Source organism: Periplaneta americana, chromosome 11, assembly GCF_040183065.1.
Source record: "Periplaneta americana isolate PAMFEO1 chromosome 11, P.americana_PAMFEO1_priV1, whole genome shotgun sequence".
Classification (NCBI taxonomy): domain Eukaryota; kingdom Metazoa; phylum Arthropoda; class Insecta; order Blattodea; family Blattidae; genus Periplaneta; species Periplaneta americana.
Genome location: NC_091127.1, coordinates 60070747 through 60095381, shown reverse-complemented (window position 1 = coordinate 60095381; position 24635 = coordinate 60070747). Strand labels below are relative to the sequence as shown.

Genomic DNA, 24635 nt, shown 5'->3' with positions numbered 1-24635 from the left:
TTTACGTAACATAATTAGGAACATTAACTCTAGACGTTTGAGATGGGAGGGAATGTAGCATCTATGGGTCAATCCAGAAAAATATGTTGGCGGGTTTATGTGAGGAAGGCAATAAACCTCTGGGTTCCTTAAAAGCCATTTGTAAGTAAGTCTATAATTGATTTACATTTCCAGGTAACACAACTTCTTATTGAATTAAATACGTTTGAATCACAAGATTTGTAGATAGTAAGGTTCATTTTTTTCTTTGTTTAGTGACAGTATTCGCGAATTTGTGTTTGGCTACCCATGGATGATTTATTTATTTATTTGTTTATTTATTTATTTATTTATTTATTCGTTTGTTTGTTTGTTCATTTGTGTATGTGTTTATATATATATATATATATATATATTTATTTAATCTGACAGGATTATGGACATAAGGCCTTCTCTTCCATCCTACCAGATGATGTGGGTAGCCTGAGTACTTGTGCTAGTATAATTTCAAGTTAAGGATAACTTTTCGATCAATGGTAATTCGGGTATTGAATTGTTACACAAACTGTGTTATTATACACTGTATAATTAATTTAACTGACAATAAATCTTTTACAATTAAGTCAAGTACCAGTCTAAATTCCAGCTCATTTGGTTAATGAAGCAATTGTCTTTAAATCTATCAGTTCTAAATTTGAAAATACTCGTAAATGTCAAATATTGAAACTTACATCACACATTTTAAGTCACAATTATACAATGTAAAAAAAACATTCTATAATGTATGAAGTTGCAGTTTTAAACGAAACAAGACAAAGGTCTAAGAAACTTGAATGCTAAATTAATATCCCCCGAGATATGAGTACTTGTTCATCAACATCAAAGGAAATTATCTGTAGTAACGTCACGAGAGGTCTGAGATCTGCCGATAAATCCACGAGCGAAGCGAGTGAATTTATCTGGGATATCTCAGACCTCGAGTGACCTTTATTAGGACTATTTCGTGAATAAAATAAAAATTTAAATAACATATCCCTAAAATTCGACCGCAAAATGTTAATAATTATATATTAAAGAATACTTAACCTATTCAGACATTGTGAAGTTGAAATACTCGTAGATGAATATCGATTATTGCAATAAAGAAATTCGATGTTATTATTCAGTAATGCCAATTGCGAAAAGCGAAATACTAGTTTAACAGTGTTAATTACATGTACTGCACTTTTCTGTTATTATTATAGCAAATACATTTTCATTATCTGCTGAAATCATAATTTAATTTAACAGTAACAGTGGGGACAGCTATATACCAATGCTTATGTATTCACAGAGAGACATGTTGCTACACAGTGAAGCCATCTCTGTATATATATAGGCCTAATTAAAACACGAATTTTATTATGCCATACGAAAGGCAGTATGATCAAAGACATTATTACTATGCAAGGTCTTTGAGTTTGATATGCGATGATGTTACATAAATTTGAACATCTATTAATTGTTTAATTTCAATACAAATGTTATAGGCTACAATTTTATAGGTTACCTTAGGCCTACCTGTGGAAGCAGGACCAATGTCAGCTGTGCCTTGTTTCGACCGTTACTTACATCAGTGCTACACGAAATCATTATTATAGCTCGACAAACGCATTCTCGCTATAGTGTGTAACGGAACTAAAGCTGCATCTACACAGTTCAATATTCCAATCGCGTATGCGTGCAATCTGGGAAGAATAGAATCAAGTATAAAAGGTACGTTCAGTTAAAATGCATAAATATTTTGTGTCTACATGGTGCGCCGTTTTGAACGTCGTCTTCACTGCGTAAATATATTAATTAATATTAAATATCAATCTTGCATTCATTGCTTTAAAGTTGAAAGAAAAGTTTAACCGTGTAGTTGCAGCTTAATGTATTCATGAGCATCAATTTACGGGGAAACAGTTGGCGACAACGACTAAACAAAAGAACGACCATGCGATAAATTGATAGCGATAAATCTAGCTGCAGAAATTATCGCAAAGTCTGACTGTGATTGGTTGAAATTAAAAATGTCATTACACTTCATTGGTCGAAAATGCAATGACATCATATAAACGAAATAGTCAATATAATTTATATTAATGAAACAGAATTGATTATTTTGAGAGGTGTTAGTATTCATCAAACAAGTGAAAGTCTAATAGCCCTAAATATGTCTCATAAAATCCAAAACCACAAATATATAAGTTCCTAACAATCAACATTGTATATGATGATCAATGTGATCTCTATTAAAATAAAATCATTCATTATTCTGAAAGGTAACAGTACTCATCACAAGAAAAATGTAATTAACCTGGGTCCTAAATTAAATTTTTTACGACATAAGGCTTTGAAATTAGTAGCCTATTACAAGAATAGCATATTCTGATGTGAGCCGTTACTTGGTTATTTATCAGATATACAGTTTCATACCGGAAATGGAGTGAAGGAAATGATAACTAGCCTGTATTCCTTTAAACATAGGACAGAAGATTGCGTTACAATGGATGGAAATTATATTGTCCATCTCCTATGACGTTGATGAACAAGTACTCTTATCTTGGAAGATATCGATTTTAGGACCCAGAAAGATGAATACTGTATTACGACGATGTGAAGGGAAGCAAATGGAAGCCTTTGAAATGTGAATATTTAGAAGAATGGAATGTGTGAAATGAACAGACAATAAAAAATGAAGATGTGCTATGAAAGTGACTGAAGGAATAAATTATTCTGAAATTGATGTGGAAAAGGAAAGATACTGGCACTAAGAAGTAACTAACTTCCGAAGGATGCACTGGAAAGAACAGTGAATGGGAGAAACTTTCGGGGAAGAAGAAGATAAAAGATGATAGACAACATTAAGACATGACATGTAGATATAATGCGGTGTCCGAAAGGAAGGCGAAAAATGGGTAATTTTGGAGATTGCTGGGTTTGCAGTGAAAGACCTGCATACAAAACTACGAATAAAATTAAAGGCATGATAAACATTTTTTCTTGTTTCGATTAATACTGCCCACACCTGTAGAGTAATGTATAGCCCTTCTGACCGCGAAACCAGTTGGTCCGGGTTCGAAACTCGTTCGGGGAAAGTTACCGGGTTGAGTTTTCTTCCGAGTTTTTCGCTCAACCCAAAACGGGCAAATGCTGGGTATCTTTCGGTGCTGGATCCCGAACTCATTTCACCGACATTATCGCCGTCATATCATTCAGAAGCAAATAACCTGAGATGTTGTTATGCCGTCGTAAAATAACCCATAACAACCGTTTCTGAATCTGTTGAATAATTTTTAACACGCTGTACAAGCATATACAAAATACATTTGAAATAAGTGTAAATATTCTGGGGCAATGGTCGTCAGCACGCGCTCTAATGGGTGAAGGGTAAGCGGTGCAACGTAATATGCCCCGTCGTACAGAAAGTTGTGGGAGAGAGCATACCCGCCAACAGCCACAGTTGCACCATAACAAGTCTCTTATCCACAGGTAAGCGACGCTTGCCCGACGTTGCTCTGTGCTGATGACCGCTGTTCTGGGGGATGATCTAGTGTGTTCAGGTAGTTATATTCTTGGGTCTGCGAGGCGTCATTAAATAGTTACGTAACGCGAAAGACATTGTTTCACCTGCAGAATAAGTAACCGGCGGTACTGTGGTATGTAAATGAGTATGAAAAGAAAGTAGTTTTAAAGACAAAGCAGTAGATCCAGCCACTCGCACTGCATTCATATAAAGACGGACAAAGTTTCCAAATGCAACTTTTATCTTGCAAATCGATATTCGAAATGTATGTCATCGACTTCATTGCAGATCGCTAAGCTTTGGACTACGAACCGCAAGACATAAAAAACGGCAATAGTAGTAATAAAAGTCAAAGGGCTAGTGTTTAGTTATAAGTGACAAATTTTATGAAATTTCCTTTATGGCGGCACTATATATGCGGAATCTCTGTCTCTTAACACAGTTTCGCCTTGTGTAACATAATCGTATCCGTTTATATTAGATATTCTGTCATTACCAACATCGCCGTATTGCACAGTTACATTAACTCGCTTTTGGGATCTCTCTGTAGACGGATTGAGAGGTGGTCCAACTGTTGGTCCATTTGATGTAATTGGCAGCGAAGATAAGTTGACTGGGGTTATTGCGTTTGCTGCCATACCCACTTCTTCGTAATAATATTCGTGATTTGGCAGTACATCGTCATAACTTGTGTTTAGTCTACGCGAGAAAAATAATCCCTCATGGTAACATACTTTAATTTTCCACAAAATCAAAACCAGAATGAATATAGCGATAAATGACGTCAGTACATAAATAACAATATCTTTCTTGATATTATCACATGAATCGGAAACTTTATTCTCTGTTTCTAACAAGTCTGATGGTATTTTCATTGTTGTGAAATCAGGTTTGTTACAAATGCTGTTGTAGAAATCAGCGAGAAACATCTCTTTCCCCGTAGTAGAATTCCTGCATGTGACTTCAGCTTCATTCACATTCTTTAGATCTAAAAACCACACTAAATGAAGAATTTCACAATTACAAAGCAATTCATTTTCATTTATGTAAAATTTCCTCAAAGAGCCAAGGGGGTATAATTGCCACTCATCAAAATGTGTAATTTTGTTTCCAGTAAGTATCAAATTTTCTAATTTGGTTAGAGGGACAAATAGATTATGTGCTAAGAATGCGATCTGATTATGGGATAAGTCCAAACATGAAAGCTCTAACTGATTAGCGAATAAATCTGAGTCATTGAATGTGGTGAGTCTGTTGTAAGATAATATCAATTTTTGTAATCTAGTTTGTTCAGAAAACAACTCAGAATTAATGTATGTTAATCGATTGTGTGACAGATCTAAGATTATTAGATTTTTCAAAGGGGCGAATACCTGAGTGTCTAGCGAGTCCAATATGTTTTTTGACAAATTTAAGTACATTAAATATTTCTTTCTTAAGAAAAAATCATTGTCTATCTCTGATAATTGCGCATCATTAATTGTAAGTTGTCTGATCGTGTCGATAGTGTCGTATGCTGAGAAGTAGCTGTTGCTAAGTCTTGGAATATTTTGGCCACTGCAGTTATGGATTACGGGACCACAACCGTGTAATTTGAAGCAGGATGTTATCACATCGCATTCAGATGCAACAGTTGTCCAAATAACAGCAGTCGTAGTCCAGAATGACAGCAGAAGTATCATATTCCTGCAACAGATGTGATAGCTCTTAAAGAACTCGTTTCAGTTTATATCTATTTGAAATGCTAGTTTTCGCAAATGTAAGAAGAACATTAGATTTGTTGAGAATATACATATAGCGTTTTGTATCAATTTATTACTTTCGGTTATAAGAAATCCTTCTTATGTCCAATTCACGCATAACTCATATCCATATTTTGATGCATATAATATGATTTTATTTAAGTAGGAAGGTAATTCGGTGGAACACGCCAGTTTGGGGAAGTCGCATCTTTATTTGCAGTTCTTTTATGTGTCAGCATTGGTCAGCGCGGACCTTCAAGTTTGAAGGTTCTTGACAGGATGGACACGTAGCGTGTGCATTTGTCTTCATCGCTTTTCATCGCCGTTATTTTGGATATTGTGAGCATATAGCCCGGTGAGTAGATACTTTATAATATTCCGTTGCTTATGCCTAAGGTTCATAGACTGATATTTTATTTTAAATGGAATACCTGCTATATACGTGAGCTGTGCATTCTGTTACGCACACGAGGCATGTAGCTACGGCAACAACCTTACGGCAGTAGGCAAGTAGGCCTAAGTGTGAGTGGCGTCTTCCCCTTGTAACTGGGGGAGACGCAACATGGTTAAGAAATATATTATTTAACCCTAAATTATGTTGTGGAAAGGTAATTATTTGATAATATTTTTCATTATATTATTTTACATATTCTCTGATACTTTACAAAAGGTATCAAAGGTTAAAAATATAATTCACAATTTCATTTCTATACAGTCGATGTCTCGAGACTACAAAAGAAAAACAGATCGGACAACTTGGTCAGAATAAAATTTAATTCGAGCTGCTGAAGATGTAAAGTATGGAAGAAAAACATTATGGGGTGCAGGGAGGATGTATGACATTCCATATAGAACTCTGAAAAGACGGATGGAATCTTCAAACCTTTCTAAAGGTTCAGCAGGTCCTGTCATTAGCGGAGCATGTGGCAGTAGACCTACATCAACAGTTGCTCCCATCGGAACGGATAATGGAATTTGAACTCTGAAAACAATCAGCCCTATTCCTCAAGTAAGAAAACCTAAATCCTGTGGGCGTAAAAAATAAACAGCGGAGGTCATAACTATAGCACAGAGAAGAGAAACTATGCGGGAAAAGGCCAGAAATAAAAAGAAACCTTCCCAACCAAGGAAGAAAAAGATATGTGGAAGTTCATCTTCTTCCTCTGGTGATAATATTAGTCACGATGACAGTGGCAATAGTTTTGATGAAGATGATGATGATTTTGTATTGTTTGTAATGGACACTTTTACGTTAAGAAAGGTCCCAAGTGTGACTGGAATCAGTGCATCGTATGCAAGAAACGGTTGCACGAAGATTGCAGTGGTAATTTTGCACTGTATGAAATGTGGTGAAGGCTCGTACCAACATTCAGAATTGTGTTCTAATTAATGAATTTTTTTAAAATAATCATGAAACAAATTTGTAATTAATTCACAGATGTTTCTCCATAGTTGTAATAAAATATACATAATATTCCAATGTTTATTTTATGTAGGCCTATGCCATTTACTGTGTTGTTGAATCTTACCCCTTACCAAGTGGCATCTTCCCCGTATATATGGGGGAAAATGCCACCCTGGCACGAATTCTTTTAACGTGAAAAATTGAGACAGGGAGATCAAAAACCCACTAACTCCAATTTTTGAAAAAATTGAGTTATGGGCTGGATGATGCTTTTTAGTTTATCCCGCATACGTGGAAGGCAAGAATACACTAATATCAACATTCATCTGCATTCTGGGGGCTGTTTTAAAACTCGTGGAAGTCAGAACTCCACTTACTCCATGGAATAAGAGAGTTTATTGCATTCCAAGCTTAATTTTCCGGTAGGTGGCAATACTATCGCTCAACCAGCTGAGTAAAGTGATACGATACGGTATTCAGAATGTCACAAAAATCTATTAAATCCATGTAAGTAAGACTATTAAATGCACAATATCGAGTCGATTAATTTCCAGAAACCCAGTACAGATACATCATTCCCCAGTCAACTAAAGTACAATTCAGCATTGCCATTGAAAGAAGAAAGCAAAAGGACTTGCAAAATTTAATGCAGTTTATTTCTGAGGAAAGTAGGATGAATTACCAAACTCTGTTTGCGGACAGTAATAATCTAGAATCTAGATGCACAGGAAGAACATGAGAGTGAGAGAAAAAAACAGATTCTGTAACATGAATGAGACTGTGTTAACATTTTAATATTGTTTGTGATTTTTTTTTGTATTTTGATGTGCTTTTTGGTAATTTTTTATTTTCCGTCTCATATATTTGAAATTTAAAATAAAGGTAGCAATGTTAATTTTAATAATAAACGTCCATTTTCTCGTATATTCCAATGTTTCATAAGGGAATTATGATATAGTTATCTTTTTTTCTTCACATGGCTCATATTTATTCACTTTTCTTAATTCATACACTCTGGAAGTCAGAAAACCACTAACTTCAGCACTGTTTATTTCAAATTGTAGCGTAAGATAATGTAAAAATATAGGTTTTGAAGTAAAGAATCTAATTTTACACAATATTAGTAGATAAATGTATAATATTTAAAGTTAGTAAGAAAAATAATAAGTTTTTTCTCTCTCCTGTAAAATTTTGTTTATTGGAGTTAGGGAGATTTTGATTTCCCTGTCTCAATTGTTAATAATATACGTACTTGGAAAGGAACCAATCATTAAAAAGAGTCAATTATAATTGAAAATACGATAAATTTGTTTGCGTTGCCTTATCACTTCAGGTTTGAGTTGTATAGCCAAGGAATGCCTTAGGTGTGGCGTCTTCCTCTGAATTACCTTATATATTTTTAATATTTTAAGACAATAAACTAGAAGGCTTAATCATATCACTTGTAGTAACGTGGAGAGTCTGAATTGTTGCGATACGTCATTAAAAAATTAGTAGTATATAATCATGTGTCACCTACGTGTATGTATGTATATATATATATATATATATATATATATATATATATATATATATATATATATATATATATAATTCAAGAGGAGATGCCGTCACTTACGGAGCATGTTTCATAACGCATTTTGAACAAACAAAGTAATATTAGATATAGAGAATGAACAATCCAGAAGTATTATTCCTTTCATTGACCAGTATTTTGAAGCTAAAAATGTATTGTGAATTCCATAGTTTCTTCATACAGAATTTTGTTGTTTATAATTACAAAATTACATTTCTCTAATGCACTTATCATAACACTTGTTACAAATCACGCCACTCTTGTATACTGTTTAAGACTGTATATTAGAATGATATTATAATTGAACTGTAAAGCATCAAGTTGCTAGAACTCCTGTGTTTTATTTATTTATTTATTTATTTGTTTATTTATTTATTTATTTATTTATTTATTTATTTACTTTACTAATAATTGTAACTTAAAATATAATATATGCAGAAAAACTTTAGCTCGCCACTGAAAGAGAAACAATTGTTGTCATAAGTGCGTGAAATTAATGCAATTTTCAGTTTAAAATTAAAAAAGCCCCCGGCGTGGCTCAGTCGGTTAAGGCGCCTGTCTCCCGATCTGAAATTGCGCTCGTGCACGGGTTCGATTCCCGCTTGGACTGATTACGCGGTTTGCACTTTTTCCGAGGTTTTCCCCAACCGTAAGGTGAATGCCAGGTAATCTATGGCGAATCTCGGCCTAAGCTCGTCAAATACCATCTCGCTATCACCAATCCCATCCACGGTATATAACCTAGTAGTTGATACAGCGTCGTTAAATAACAAACTTAAAAAAAATTGAAAAAAAAAAGAAAATAAATGTACAAAGCAATTAACAAATTAACAACAAATTTTTATCTTCAGAATACTATATGGTAAAGAATAGGTAGAAAGGAGAAGAATTCTCTCTGGCACTGGGAATCGAACCCGAGTTTCCAGGTTTTCGTGCTGGCGCTTTATCCACTAAGCCACACCGGATTCAAGTTCCGATGTCAGATTGAATCCCGCTCATTTTTAAGTTATACATAGTACTGTTTTCCCCTTTGTTGGACTACATTCGTGTACCGTGTCACAGTAGACAATGTCCAACCACAAGTGCAGTAATGCACTCATTAACTTACGAGTGACTTTGTGGCCGGGGTCCGACGGAAGAAGGCGCTGTCTTCAATCAAAAAATGTTTACATAGGCTTTATTATATTACTACGATGTACCGAATTACGTGTGGAGTTTCAGTGCAGTAACCAGTATTCTGAAGCTAAAAATGTTTTCTGAATTCCATAGTTGCTTCATACAGAATTCTTTTTTTAATTTTTAATTACAAACTTACATTTTTCTTATGCACTTATCACAACAATTGTTACAAATCTCACCACTCTTGTAAACTCTTTGAGACTGTACATTAGTATATATAATTGAACTGTAAAGAATCAAGTTGCTGGAAGTTGTGTGGCTTGTACTACTCGCTTAATCGTTAAATATGTTAGGAAATCAATAGTTATACTTTCATATAACGTATTGCTTTTTATTTCTCTCTGCATTTGTATTTTGTATTCATGTATTTATACCTTTATTTTTCTCTGTTGATCTTCTTATTCTTGTATTTGTGTCTCCGGCGGTGGTCAAGATAAGGCCTGATGATCTTAATTCCACTAGAATGAATAAGTAATAACCAAGGAAATAAATTTAAAAAGTTAGAATACTTTCAACAAAATTCTAGAACATGAATTGAGTTTGAACATAAATATATCATTTGAAATCATGGTTACTAAGTAGATACAAATTGTAAAACAATAGAATCTGGCGGAAAGTTTATAAAATCGGTAAAATATACAAGCAGTCATTACAGATTTTATGGAATTAATAAAATTCAGCTAACCAATATAAAGGTTAATAAATCATTAAAATACAATCAACGTGTACGAAGTTTAAGAAATTAATAAATTACAAGTAACAGATGCACATTTGTTGAAATTAGTGATATATAATCAGCTTGAAACAGAGCGTGATATGTTTGTAGCGTGCAACAAATCACATAGATGACACTAGTCGGCATCAATAATTGTACACACAGTGCCTAGAAACAAAATTCAGAGTAAAATATGTAAATAACATTTTGAAATAATTGTCATTTAAAGGTACTCATTCGGTCCGGTCCAAAATAATTATAGAAAATAAAAGTATAGAACAAGTGTCAATGTTTAATTTCCTAGAATGCGAAATAACATTTGGGTCTGAAATAGACATTAAGAAAAAACTAAATAAATTTAATTACATAACGGGAACCATAAAGAGAATATTAAAAAATAAAACTAGAAAAGACGCAATAATAAGAATGTATAAAGCAATGGCCATCCCCACTGTAACTTATGGATCTGGAACATGGACATTGACTGCAGAAAATAAAAGAAGAGTACAAACAGCTGAAATGAAATTTCTCAGACCTATAGCGGGATACAGAAGACTGGATGAAGAACCAAACAATGAAATAAGACAAGAGTTAAAAATAGAAGAATTAAATAAACAATTGGAAAGAACAGTTCGAAATAAAATCAGTAAACAGGATACCCCAAGCATCATACAACTACAGACCCCAAGGACATAGAAACCCAGGACGACCAAAGAAGAGATGGACACAACAAGATTTTGGAGCCCGAACAGGCTAAAATGGCCTAAAAACCGTGAAGGAAAAGAAGAAGAAGTAATTGATAGTGGAAAGATGCAATAGTTGTTACGGGTTTATGCATCATGTGAAGAATATAAACTTCAATCAGTAACCAATGAACGGTAATATATTGATATACTGATGTTAGTCTTATTTCCTTTTGTAGTGGACTATGTCTTACGAGTACATGTGTCTCTTATCTTAACGTGCAAGATGTACTGTACATAATTTTACTTTCAATTTTCAAATAACACTCCCAAGTGCAAGCTTTGTTTTTTTCGTTAGTGAGCTAACTTCATTGTAAACTATACAATTTTAAATATTTTGTAATAGATTTCAATAAAATGATCATTATTCTCATCGTTTTCATTATTATTATTATTATTATTATTATTATTATTATTATTATTATTATTATTATCGTAAAAGTAAAGCGGAAAAACAATTAAATACGGATTAATGCAAAGATTACGATAATTATTATTATTTTTATTATTAATGAAATATGTCCATCAATCGTAAGTCTGTATGTTCTTCATTAATGATAATAGGTACTTTTGAAAATATAAAATAACATCAATAAATAATTATATGATCGTTTACCTTTAAAGTTTACAATGCTTCTAACAGTCGTAAATGTTGCACAGTGAGTGGTTTCTTCTCTTGGCACTGTATCACTGTTTTTATCATTGATGAAGTCCACTTCTGTAGATAACTGGTGAAATCACTTACGTCATACTTCCTACAGTGGGGAACTTCCTCTCTCGGACACAAGGATAATGACAAATACGTGCTTTTACTTATATTTTACACATGACATTTTTGTGCAGTGTGCCTGTGCTGTATGTGGTAGTCTTAACCTCCCGTCACCCTCTGGATCTCCATGGACTGCAATGAGGATGTCTTCATCGTAACTGTTGCTACTAGTATCTAAGTTAATTTTGATCGCGTTGATAAGTTTTTATCCCTTTTATGTAATTTCTGGTTTTTATCATAAATTTTCGTTTTCCTGTAACTTCATCTCAAGTTTTTTTTAAAAGCCAGTAGGCCTACTCACTTTAAATGAACTCCATCAAAACGGGTTTTATATTAGAAACAAAATGTTATGCAAGACAGACTGGGGATTATGTCGAAACACAGACGCGAGGTCTATTTTCTAAGTCAAAAACCTTAACGTCCATTTCATTATGTCCACTGTGCACTAAATTATTACCATATTAATATGTCCAATTAATTACATACCCATTTTACTTTATAGCAAACAAAAATTTTATATCCACATAACGCACCCCCACTAGAAGAGTGTTACATCTATAAAATTGTTGATTTTGAGATAACACCATTTTCGTATGCAGAAAAACGTATTCTATCATCTGAATTAACGTTGTAACTGTAGTTCGTGAAATAGGCGCTAGAAAGCGCATGTAACGCTCTTCGGTTTTGTATTGGGGAATTGACGGAAGAGCGATTAGTGTTACATATCGGAATAACTCAGTGCTTTGCTAGTTTTCATGGTTGTGAGGTGATTAATAGAGTTACATGTAGAGTTATAACGGTCTTCGGTTTTGGATAAGTTGCTTTTTTGTATTCCTTATCCCAGATGACTGTTACATGAAGAGATTCAACTGTCTTCCTCTGTAAAAATCTATTCATCTTGCATTGATTGTTTAAAAGCAGTGTTACATGTTGAGATGTAACAGTCTTCGAGTAATTAAATCTCACTTTGCCTTCATTGTAGTCTTCTTAAATTTGTTTATAAATAAACATGTAACTGTCATCACTTATATAGTATGTATATTTTCTTAGGTATAACAGCTTATGATGTAACATATTTAATTACACAAAAGCAATATTATAACCGTTTGCCTCTTCATTTTACTTTCTAAAGATAAATATTTTTTAGCTTAATCCCATATACGATACTGGCGATAGAAAGCTCCTGAAAATTACATTTCATAATTTTGGTATGCTATATTTTTTATTTAACTTTTATAGTAATTAAATACCTACTTTAAAGTCGTATTTCATACTAATTAATTACTCCAAACTCACATGTTCAGACAATGGAAAGAGGTTAGTAAAATGATCATCAATGGAACCGCCAACAATTAGAATAGCGAAAACTTACGCCATAAGCCTATAGGGTAAATTAGGATCTGTTGGACAGTCGGGAATGTTGGACACTTCGGACTTTAACGTGTTTCCTCGCCACTTGTGGGCACCACATTCTTCTAGAAGTCAATGACGGAAGTAGCCCCACTCGTGGCTACTTCCGTCATTGACTTCTAGCAGAATGTGGTGCCCACACGTGGCGAGGTAACACGTTAAAGTACGAAGTGTCCAACACGCCCGACTGTCCAACAGATCCTATGCAAAATGATGAAAACAAAAATGAGGAGCCTGAAGTTTGTCGCAGAAGAATATTGGGATCCATTGCCTTTCGAATGAATCTTATCTCCCATTTGTTGATAACCATATTCTGAAAGACTGATACTGTATTGAATAATTTTTCTTCTAAAGAAGAGTTCCTATATAAAAAGAGCTATTCAGAGTCGCTTTCCAGCAAGGAAAATCACCCATGTAGAATTTTTCCAAAAGCTATTCAAAATCAACGGTTCGATTTCGTTTCTGTTAGAAAGAAGCAATATGTAAGTCTCTTTTGAGTTGTGTAAGCATTCCACAGGTTTATTACAGTTCTTACGCCTCTTTGTAATGCAGTATCACTTAGACTGAAATAATATTTGTTTCAATGTATGTTTTACCTTCTTAATTTATGTTAGTATAGTCAATTGCTCATAGATAAACATCAGTATTTATATAACTGAATAAAAAAAGAGAAAATAATAAATTTACCATGGTATCTCAGGGACTTTGAACACGAAGAATGGCATTAAGTTGATGATAAATAATTTAATGTAATAATTATTGTAATGAATGAATTTTATTATAAATAATTGTAAAACATAACTGTGTTAAATGCCATTTCGGATAGAAGATAAATATAATAGATCTACCTATATAACTACACACACTTCAGTGCTTCCTTTTCCTGCGAAAATAACTCAAAGTTCATAGAAAAAGTTTTGTTTTCTATTATTATTTCCTTCATAATTCCTTAAATCATTATAAACAAATATTTTCAATAACATAAATTGAAAATAATTATTTTAAAATACCATTAATGGTATTAACGTTACATCTCACTAAAATGCGAAGAAAGCCTTTCTCGCATATGGTTACATCGTGTGAAATTATATTTAAAAAAACGTTTAAAATCACAATTCCGTCAAAAAAGACAATTATTGTTATGGTTGAACTCCCATGTTGTGAGAAAGTTACAAATCATTGTCCACAGCAGTCGCCAGCACAATTCTAAATCTGACTAAATTTCAAACTCCATTTCCCGAAAGTAAGATATTTTGAGATGTAACACTCTTCTAGTGGGGGTGCTATAATTTGTTGCCGAATATCATTTCTTATACGCAGATCTTGTCGAACAATACAGGGTGATTCACGAGGAAAGGTAAAAAATTTAGGATGTGATGTGAATTCTGAAGTCATTCTGAGTCAAAACGTTCATGTGAATATAAGTCAGTTTTCGAACGGTTACGGAGATATGACTCTTTGATTTCACAAAAGCTTCTGAGATTCCATTGTACTAACTCGCATTTAGAGCCGGATAACGGACAAATTTAAAGTTTATATTCACGTATGCATACATAACTAATATTCTAGACGTCGGGGTCGATGTTCTCGCACATTTTCAAAGGTACCTCCTTCTGCTTCAATGCACTGTTGCGCTCGGGCTTGAATCGCGCTCATCGCTCGGGAGAGTTGCACGTGGCTGTTCTTATGCCGCATCCAAAATACAGTCGATTAGCGCCTCTCTCGTTTCCCCATTACTTTGCTATACCAAGTCTTTCACCCAACCCCATAGATAGTAAATATTCTTCGATATGGTACCCTTCTGTTCGGAAAGCGTCGTTAATATTCAGCGACGGCACGCAAGGTACTTCCATCGCACAAACCGTAATCATACACAATATCGGCGTATTCTGTAGTCGAAAATTTATAACCCATCTTGAAAAACACAACTTAACACTTCCGATAACTGTACCTGCATAACTACTGTACTGTAAGTAGCTGACTGAACTGCTGTGAACTGATAAGTGATAGCGTGTTTGTTGTGACATTTGTAATGCCTCACCACCCGCTTTGTTTCTCTTTTATCTACATCGCTCACAATGCAGATTCCAATGGTACGTCATTCATTGAGATCGGTGACCTTGGCTCACGTCAGCAGCATATGGTAACATCTGATTCACATTGGGGCGAGACGTTTTACCAAAAAAATACATCTAGCTCCGCCATCGTTCGAAAACGGACCTATATTCATATGAACTTTTTGACTCAAAATGGCCTAAGATATCGTACCCTAATTTTTTTACCATTCCTCGTGAATCACCCTGTATATTCATTGTTCAACCCACTGTAACTGTCAAAAATGGAAGCGACACCCTTCAATGACAATAAGATTAGATTTAGCTGATACAACATTTATTTCAGTCGAATCTACGTCTATTAAAATCGTAGATAATTCAAAATTGAGGATCATTTCATCAGGTTTTAATATAAGACTGTTCTAAAAGAATGTTCATTTTTTCTTGTGCAACGGAAATAAACTAAGGGAAATACTAGTTCTCTTAAAGTACCATAAATAGTATATAACTGATTAAAAAGTTGTTGCATCAGACTTAAAATTACCATCAGCAGAGATGGTGCCACTTCTTGTTAGGTGTAACAAAGATTCATCATTAAATAACGATAAGTAATTACTCTTATTTCTAAATCAAACCGTAAAAATTGTGCTCGTTTCAAAGTTGTTGCCTAAGGATACATGAATATAGTCTTGTAACAATTGAGGAGCTTGCTGAAAGAACGACCTCAATCGAAATACCTTGTAATGGGAAAACAACCGATCTAAAAAAAAAATAAAAAATTTCAAAATAAAATTTCATTGCAAATCAAGATTTTCAGGTATAACTCCCTGTAAAGTTGATTTGAATAATTTCGAGGGAAAAATTGTTCCGGAGCCGGGTATCGAACCCGGGACCTTTGGTTTAACGTACCAACGCTCTACCACTGAGCTACTCGGGAACTCTAACCGACACCGATCCAATTTTTCCCTCTATATCCACAGACCTCAAAGTGGGCTGACAACTGTCAAGCAACCAACTTCGAGTGCACACTAACTCCGTGTGACTTAAATTGTGGTTTTCTGTTAACGAACAGTGACGTGTATTATGCAAATAAAGATTTTCAGGTATAACTCCCTGTAAAGTTGATTTGAATAATTTCGAGGAAAAATTGTTCCGGAGCCGGGTATCGAACCCGGGACCTTTGGAAGCGTCTGTTTGTAGATGTTCTTAACGATGTAGTGGGATAGGATTATTGTTGTAATTTATGTACTGTAGTTGTTTTAATTGGTTGTTTTACGACACTCTACCACCTGCAAAGTTTATCTAGTGCCTAAGTGAGTGTCAGTTAGGTGTTAATAGTAGCGAAATGAGTTCAGAGTGTAACGCCAAAGGTTTCCCAACATAATCACTTAACGGGTTGAGGGAAAACCTCGAAAAAAATCGAAAAGAAAAACTGTTCCAAATATGATTTCAACCCAGCTCGCTCAATGTCATCAAGTTCTTCTTCATTTACAACGAGATCTATACACATTTCTCCTTCATCATCTAAAAATGATTCACTCTACATCAGTTTTTCAGTACATTTTGGATTGCTGAATCAGATAAAAACTTTAGCTAGCATTACACAATCGTGCGATTTTTTCGTAATATACGTATTGTAAATGAAGATTTACTGTTCTATTTATGTACTACACAACTACAAACTAAGCAGAAAATTCCTGGAAAGACGCCACAGGAATATTAATGTTTAACTTTGACATTCCTTGAAAATGTGTTATCTGTTCACACAACGTAATTCCATTCAGGAGAAATGTACAGTAGTGGCAAAAAAAACCGGACCGACGGAATAATCAAAGTCCCCGAAATGAGCCACTGCGCATGCCACGCCCGTATTAAGAAGATAGCGAGTAATCTATTGAAATTGTTGTAGTTTCGACGGCTGACGTAGCCCATTTCGAAAGCCATTAGAAAATAAGCTTGTAAAATTCATGTTCTGGGAATAATAAGTTAATTAAGTAGTAAAATATCGCTGCAATCGAAAAGTATTGGGAATAAAATTGAATAAGGAAAAAAAAAGTTTCCTTCTCAGGCAGGATTCAAACCACAAAAGACTTAGTTACCAGTCTATCGTGCTCTGGAGTAAACAAGGCTCTGAAATCAGCTACAAGGGTCGGTCCGGTTTTTTTGCTATTGCTGTACACAATGTGTCCTTGTCGATCTATAACAGTCAAACGCCTACGGCAATTAAGTACCAGAGCGAAACTTGTTTCCTGGTGGACGCTATTTGTTACTGGTTAGTTCAGGAAAAGAATAATGGAAGAAATGTGACCTTGACTGTGAGTGTTGATTATTATAAACATCGCTCAGACAAGCATTCCAGCATCCAGGATATTAGTCATGTCGTAAATAAAAAAAAAAATGTTATGTTTTATTTAACGACGCTCGGAACTGCAGAGGTTATATCAGCGTCGCCGGATGTGCCGGAATTTTGTCCCGCAGAAGTTCTTTTACATGCCAGTAAATCTACTGACATGAGCCTGTCGCATTTAAGCACACTTAAATGCCATCGACCTGGCCCGGGATCAAACCCGCAACCTTGGGCATAGAAGGCCAGTGCTATACCAACTCGCGGACCAGGTCGACTGTCGTAAATATTAGTAATAAAGTATACATATGGAAATTAAAACATACTACTTATTTTAATAAAGTAACTGTTAATACATAATTGGTTTATCCAGTATGAATTGTAATTAATAGCTAAACTTCTCACGTCTTAAGCATAAGAGCAATGAACAGATACTGATGAAGTCTATATATCTTTTAATGAATAGTACGTCACTACGTCATATAAGGTAAGCAATTCAAATCGCTAACATTTTTTCCTGTACCGCCTCACCTCCCGCTCTTCATTTCTTGAGTAAAAAACAATACTACTTTACATGCACACATCATTACTAAATATTAATTTAATTGAGTAGGTATAGATGTTGATCATACAAGATCATATTTTACACCAGCCACTATAATATTGCTAACAGAAAATAAAGGTTTTAGTTGATTACATATGGTTCTCACTTACACAGAGACTTTATTATAATGTGATGCGAGAAAACTGCGGGTTGCAGGCGGCGAACTCCTTGCGCGGTCTGCGATGCGCGGGCTGTTAGAGATGTGGCGTACAAGGTTCTCGGTCGCCATATGTATTTCGCATTCGCAAGTGATGTTACAGAAGTCTTGATTCTTGAAGTGTACAAAGTTAGTGTATAAAGTTCAGCGATTATTGTGTAGTTAGGTAATGCCTACCAATAAATTGCGTGAACGTGTGTAAATGTACAATACTTACATAAAAGGTAGAAGGTCGTTTGCGAAAACAAGACGTAAATTTCGAATAAAATTCTCTGCCTTCTGCCGAAACAATCTGATGGCTCGCTAAAAGATTAAAAAAAATAGGCTCAGTGAACAATGATGTGGAACTTAAGAGTGTTGTTTATTTGTTTATCACAAGATGTCAATTGTGCCTTTGGGCAGAACACTTCGAATGAAGTAAAATGCCTATTAAACATTTTTCCTTATTTCAATAAATACTACCGCCTCTTGAACTGTTTAAAATTTTAATAACACGCTGCATAAGTATGAACTGAGTGTAATAGTGTGGGGAATGATATGATATGTTCAGGAGTCATAATATTGGGTCTCAGACGCGTCACTAAAGAGTTACCCAATGCGAAAGAAGTCATTGTTCCATGTGGAGAATATGTAACCGGCGGTGCTGTGGTATTTGAATGAGGATGAAAAGAACGTAGTTTAAAGAAAATACGTTATGGTTCTCTGCACGAGATGTATCACACTACATATACATAAGTAAGATGATAAAGGATCCAAATGCAGATTTATTCAAACTCTATCCTAAAAGAAGATATAATGAAGAATGAGTGGAACGGAGAAAAATTCCCTCCGGCACCGGGATTTGAACCCGGGTTTTCAGCTCTACGTGCTGACGCTCTATCCACTAAGCCACACCGGATTCCCATTCCGATGCCAGACAGAATCCTCTCAGTTTAAGTTTCACCTTTTAGGTTCCCTCTAGTGACGAACTGAGAGGATTCTGTCCGGCATCGGAATGGGAATCCGGTGTGGCTTAGTGGATAGAGCGTCAGCACGTAGAGCTGAAAACCCGGGTTGAAATCCCGGTGCCGGAGAGAATTTTTCTCCGTTCCACTCATTCTTCATCATATGATGACGCAGAATTTCTGCATTGAAATATCATATGTACTTCGGTACATCGTAATACTAAAAGGAGATATTCGAAGTGTGCATCATAGGCTTTATTGCCCAAATCTGGCGAACCGCAGGACATAAAACAACACTGGATATCGAAAATTTCAACAGCAATAATACAGATCAAACCGACGGTGTTTATTTATAAGTGACACATTTGATGGAATTTCCTCTATGGCGGCACGATATGTGCGGAATCTCCGTTCCTTAATACAGTTTCGTCTTGTATAACATAATCGTATCCATTTATATTTGATATTCTTTTATTGCCAACATCGACCTATGGTACAATTATATTAAATCGCTTTTGGGATCTCTCTGTAGATGGACTGAGAGGTGGTCGAGCTGGTGGCACATTTGATGTAACTGGTAGCGAAGATATGTTGACTTGAGTTGTTGCGTTTGGTGTCACGCCCACTTCCTCGTAATAATATTCGTGATGTGGCAGCACATCGTCGTACGTTTTGCTTAGGATACGTGAGGAAAATAATCCCTTTTGGTAACATACTTTGATTTTCCAGAATGTCAAGACCAGAATCAATATGGCAATAAATGGCAACAGTACATAAATCATATTAATAATAATATCTTTCTCCGTATTATCCGATGACTCACAAGCTTTATTCTCTGTTTCTAACACGTCTGATGGTATTTCCATTGTTGTGGAATCAGGTTTGTTACAAATTGTGTCCAAATCAGCTTCAAACCAGTTAATATCATTACCTGTAGTAGAATTTCTGCATGTTACTGCGGCATTATTTACGTTCTTTAGGTCTAATATCCACTTTAAAAGACGGATTTTACAATTACAAAGCAATGCGTTTCCATTTATGTAAAATTTTCTCAGGGAGATAAGGGGGAACAGTTGCCACTCATCAAGATGTGTAATTTTGTTTCCAGTAAGTGCCAAATCTTCTAATTTAGTTAGAGGGACAAATAAATCGCGTGATAATAATGTGATCTGGTTATGGGACAAGTCCAAACGTACAAGTTGTAACTGGTGAGAGAATAACGCTGAATCATTCAGTGTGGTCAGTTTGTTGTAAGATAATATCAATGTATGTAATTGTGTTTGTGCAGAAAACAACAGCGAATCAAGACATCTTAATAGATTGTGGGAAAGGTCTAAAAAATTTAAAATTTTCAGGGGGAAGAATATCACAGAGTCTAGTGACGCCAATAAGTTTTTTGACAAACTTAAATACTCTATATTTTCTCTTTTCAAGAAAAAATCATTGTCTATAGCTAACAACCCCGCATCATTAAAGCTAAAATATATAAGCATTTCGGTGTTCTCGTATTCTGAAAAGTATCTGTTTTCAAGTCTTGGAACACTTTCGCCATGGCAATTATAACTGTTGACATCACAAACCGCGAAAGGGAAACAGAACGGACTCCGCTGGCATATAGATGCTACAACTGTCCAAACAACAGCAGTCGTGCTCCAAAACAGCAGCAGAAGAGTCATGTTCCTGCAACATATACGACAGCTCTTGAAAATCATTTCTATATTTCAAATTAAAATGGTAGTTTTAAAAAATATAGGAATAATATTAGGCTGATTACATCATATGTTTATGTATGTTTTTGCATCATTTTGTTACCTTGGATTTATAAAGAATTCTTTTTATGTTCTATCCAGGGCATGTACACATTCTTATTTGGATGAACATTATACCATTTATTTACGTGATATGAATAATTTAAGGAAATGCACAGTAGTAATAAAATTTGTAGTGTGGTGAAGGAAATAAATTGAAGTGCAAAAACCGGTCAAGTTCAGAAATCAAAATGTTACACGAGATAAAAAAAAAAAATTACACAAAAATTGAATGTGCATTTATTTCAACTGATTTTTACACAATAATATAGAAAATTAGTCTTTTTTATGTAGTTACCAATGTTCTTGTTAGTTCTCTTTCGTATATAGAATTTTTTGAAGAGTGGACTTGAATGTTTTTGCCCCGAAAAAACAACAGATTTCTTTGTCATGTTTGAACTTAATTTATTTCTTGTTTGAAAACAAATCTACGAAACTTACTTCAGTCTCAGGTGAGATTCCGTTGAGTGGTTAGTCAATGCAAAGGGTGAACTTGAATAATTTCATCTTGTTTTGATTTTCCGATAAGCTAACTGTAATGTAATAAATTTCAATTGGACCGTCTATGCTTATCTTGTATTACAAATATAATTTTATTGATTTGTTACATTAACGTTTTCGGTACTATGGTGTACCATCAGCAGACGTATACGTGATACTAAATGTAAACCTGGCCAATAGATGCATGTGTTGTGGTCTTAGATGATCTGTGTTTATGTACGTAACATACTATACCCGTGTTTTTGCCCCGAAAAAACAACAGATTTCTTTGTCATGTTTGAACTTAATTTATTTCTTGTTTGAAAACAAATCTACGAAACTTACTTCAGTCTCAGGTGAGATTCCGTTGAGTGGTTAGTCAATGCATATGTATATTATATTTGTATAGGCTATATATATATATATATATATATATATATATATATATATATATATATATACGCACACACACACACACACACACACACAAGGTGATTCACGAGTATTTACCGTCCTTTACATGGGTCCTATTCTCAATATTTACAGAGTTACGTTTCGTTATTGGAACGCGTGATCTTGGTCAGCGTGCAGTCAGCAGCCAGCACGAGCGCTACGGAAATCAAAGATAGCCGTATGTAGTTACGTAGAGCGACGAGTGCCGTTCACAAGCGTGCCGCCAAGTGTACTCAAGCGGACGGCGACATTTTTCAAAATGTGTTGTAAACTCTTCAATACTGTAAATTAGGATGAAAAATTGAACTGCAAATAATTAAGTCGGTGGAAGTGGTGTGATTTGTAATAATTTTTGTGTTAAGTGCGTAGGAATAATGTAATTTTCTAGTTAAAAATAGAGAAAAGATGTCTGTACAAAGCAACTAAGGAGTTCACAGCACATTTTAGCTTCATAATACTTGCCAATTAAAGAAATGATACTTCTGAATGTTTCATTCTCCATTTGTATTATTCTTTTACCTTCAAACTAAACAAAAAACGTATTTTACAAACAATTTGAAATTAGTATAACTCTGAAAATATTAAGAATAAGAACTATGTTTACATGACACTTTTTGCTCAAAATTCCTTCAGAAATAACCTCCTTAAAGTATGGTAAATCCTCGTGAATCACCCTGTATATATATATATATATATAAACTACGTATGTTATATTATATTTTCAAACATTTATTGTTTAGAGGTTCTACTACATTTTAAACTTAAAGTGTTTGGTGTAGTCAGTAAGAGTAAGTTTGTAACAGGCCTAGTTTTTTTTTTTAACTTGGTTACCTAACGACGACGTATCAAATACTCGGTTATTTAGCGTTGATGAAATTGATGATAGCGAGATGGTATTTGGAAAGATGGGGCCGATAATTCGCCATTCGCCTTACGATTGGAGAAGATCTCGGAAAAACCGTACTAGGTAATCAACTCAAATTGGAATCGAACCCGCTCCCAAGCGCAACTCCGTATCATCAGGCAATCGCGCTACTAGTATCTCATCTTGGGGGACCAAAGCTGTAGTTAAGATTGGTAGGACTGCAGGGAAAGAATATTAACCTACCTTTTATCTAGCGGAACAATCTGTCTGTTTTTTTTACGCAAATCAATGAAACAGTGAAGTCCTTTCCAATTGTAGTGACATTACCAAAAGTCAGAATTGACGGATTCTTGCACAATAGTAATATGCGTTACAAGAGCGGTATATTGAAGTTTTCATGTTCGAGGAAAAGTTTGAAAAAGCGAAACGTAGTTGAGCTTTTTTAATTCCCGAGAATTGAAAGAAAACATACCGCTCGTGTATCGTACATTATTTTGTGCGAAGATCGTTTATTACATACCTGAAAGAGGAATTTCTAATTAGTTGCAATGAAATCTCCATCTTGGTTTCTGTTCAATGACGGCAATTTTGGAAAACAAAAATATCTATCTTCAACATTGTTGCTTTAAAATGTTTTCTGTGTTTACTATACTCCAACAGGCCGTGATATACGTCTGTCTTTTTTTCCCCCCAGTCTATAAATGCGAACTTAAAACAAACGGCTTCCTTAATGTTACATGCATCACGAAATGCAGTAACTTTAATGGAGTTTTAGAGTTTACTTAATTTTTGCAAATATTTAAAAACAATAATTAACAGTGCAATTTAGGTGAAATTGCAGTGGTAAGTTTCCAATTTATAATTATTACTATATTGAAGGTCTCTAAAAATAATATGTTAAAAGCCTAAAGCAGTAAAATGAATATGTCACTTAAGCGGTAAGAAGAGGGAAATTGTTATGTGTGTTCGGTTGGGAATACTGAATGTGGAATTTTAGACTTACCGAGGGTTGGTTTTGTGCGGAAACCAAGCAAATACGCACGATCTCGCACAAAAGTGTATTTGTCTCTGCAGTGCATACTAAATGTCGATTTTGAACGAAACAAAACGGACTTGACCGCTTTTACACCGAGGTCTTCAGTTATTGCTATACTACGTATATATGAAATATATTAAAAATATATGATTATCATTCATAATATTTATGTTTTCTTTCTTTATTCTTTGATTAGCTTCAATATACACGCGCGCGCATGCACACACACACACACACACACACACGGCTGTTCATTCTTTTGTTGCTTAAAGTATATGAATAAATATATGTAATAGGTCTAGGGGCTACATAAGATTAAGATTATAATAGTTTGAACTTGAAGGTAATGAAAAAATAAATACAGAGTGGAAGTGAAATAACCCTACAGATTTGCAGAATGAATTGCTCATATTGAGTAGGCCTACAAGAAAAATGTATAATACTATATCAGAGGGAAGTTTATAGTTTTCGAAAAAATAAAATTCCCCTTTCCTCCGAAAAATTTTACGTAGTCGTAGTGGATAATTACTATGCATACGTTCCTGATGTCTGTCAATACCAATAGAGAATGTAATAATAGTACATTACGCAACGAGCCTATAATGGTAGTAATTAAGACGCGAGTATGTTTGTTTACGAAACGAGCGCAAGCGTCTTAATTACCATTATAGGCAAGTTTCATACGACTTTTTATGCTCGACCATATTTCTAACTTGAAATTATTCATAAGTATTCATGTTATGGTTATCTCAGTGAAGAGCGGAACTGACCTTCTAAATTGTGAGATGTGCGCAGACGCGAAAGTATTGATTTTTTCCGAGG

General features: G+C 34.6%; 1 protein-coding gene across 1 annotated transcript; it reads right to left on the bottom strand.

Annotated features, from left to right (window-relative positions):
• Window positions 1–549: 549 nt before the first annotated feature.
• On the bottom strand, window positions 550–12690 carry LOC138709057 (amphoterin-induced protein 1-like). Its single transcript, XM_069839556.1, has 3 exons — window positions 11506–12690; window positions 9806–9889; window positions 550–5215 (listed from the first exon to the last, which is right to left on the bottom strand). The coding sequence occupies exon 3, from the start codon at window positions 5209–5211 to the stop codon at window positions 3928–3930; it is 1284 nt and encodes a 427-aa protein (XP_069695657.1). The 5' UTR covers window positions 5212–5215; window positions 9806–9889; window positions 11506–12690; the 3' UTR covers window positions 550–3927.
• Between the last annotated feature and the right edge of the window lie 11945 nt (window positions 12691–24635).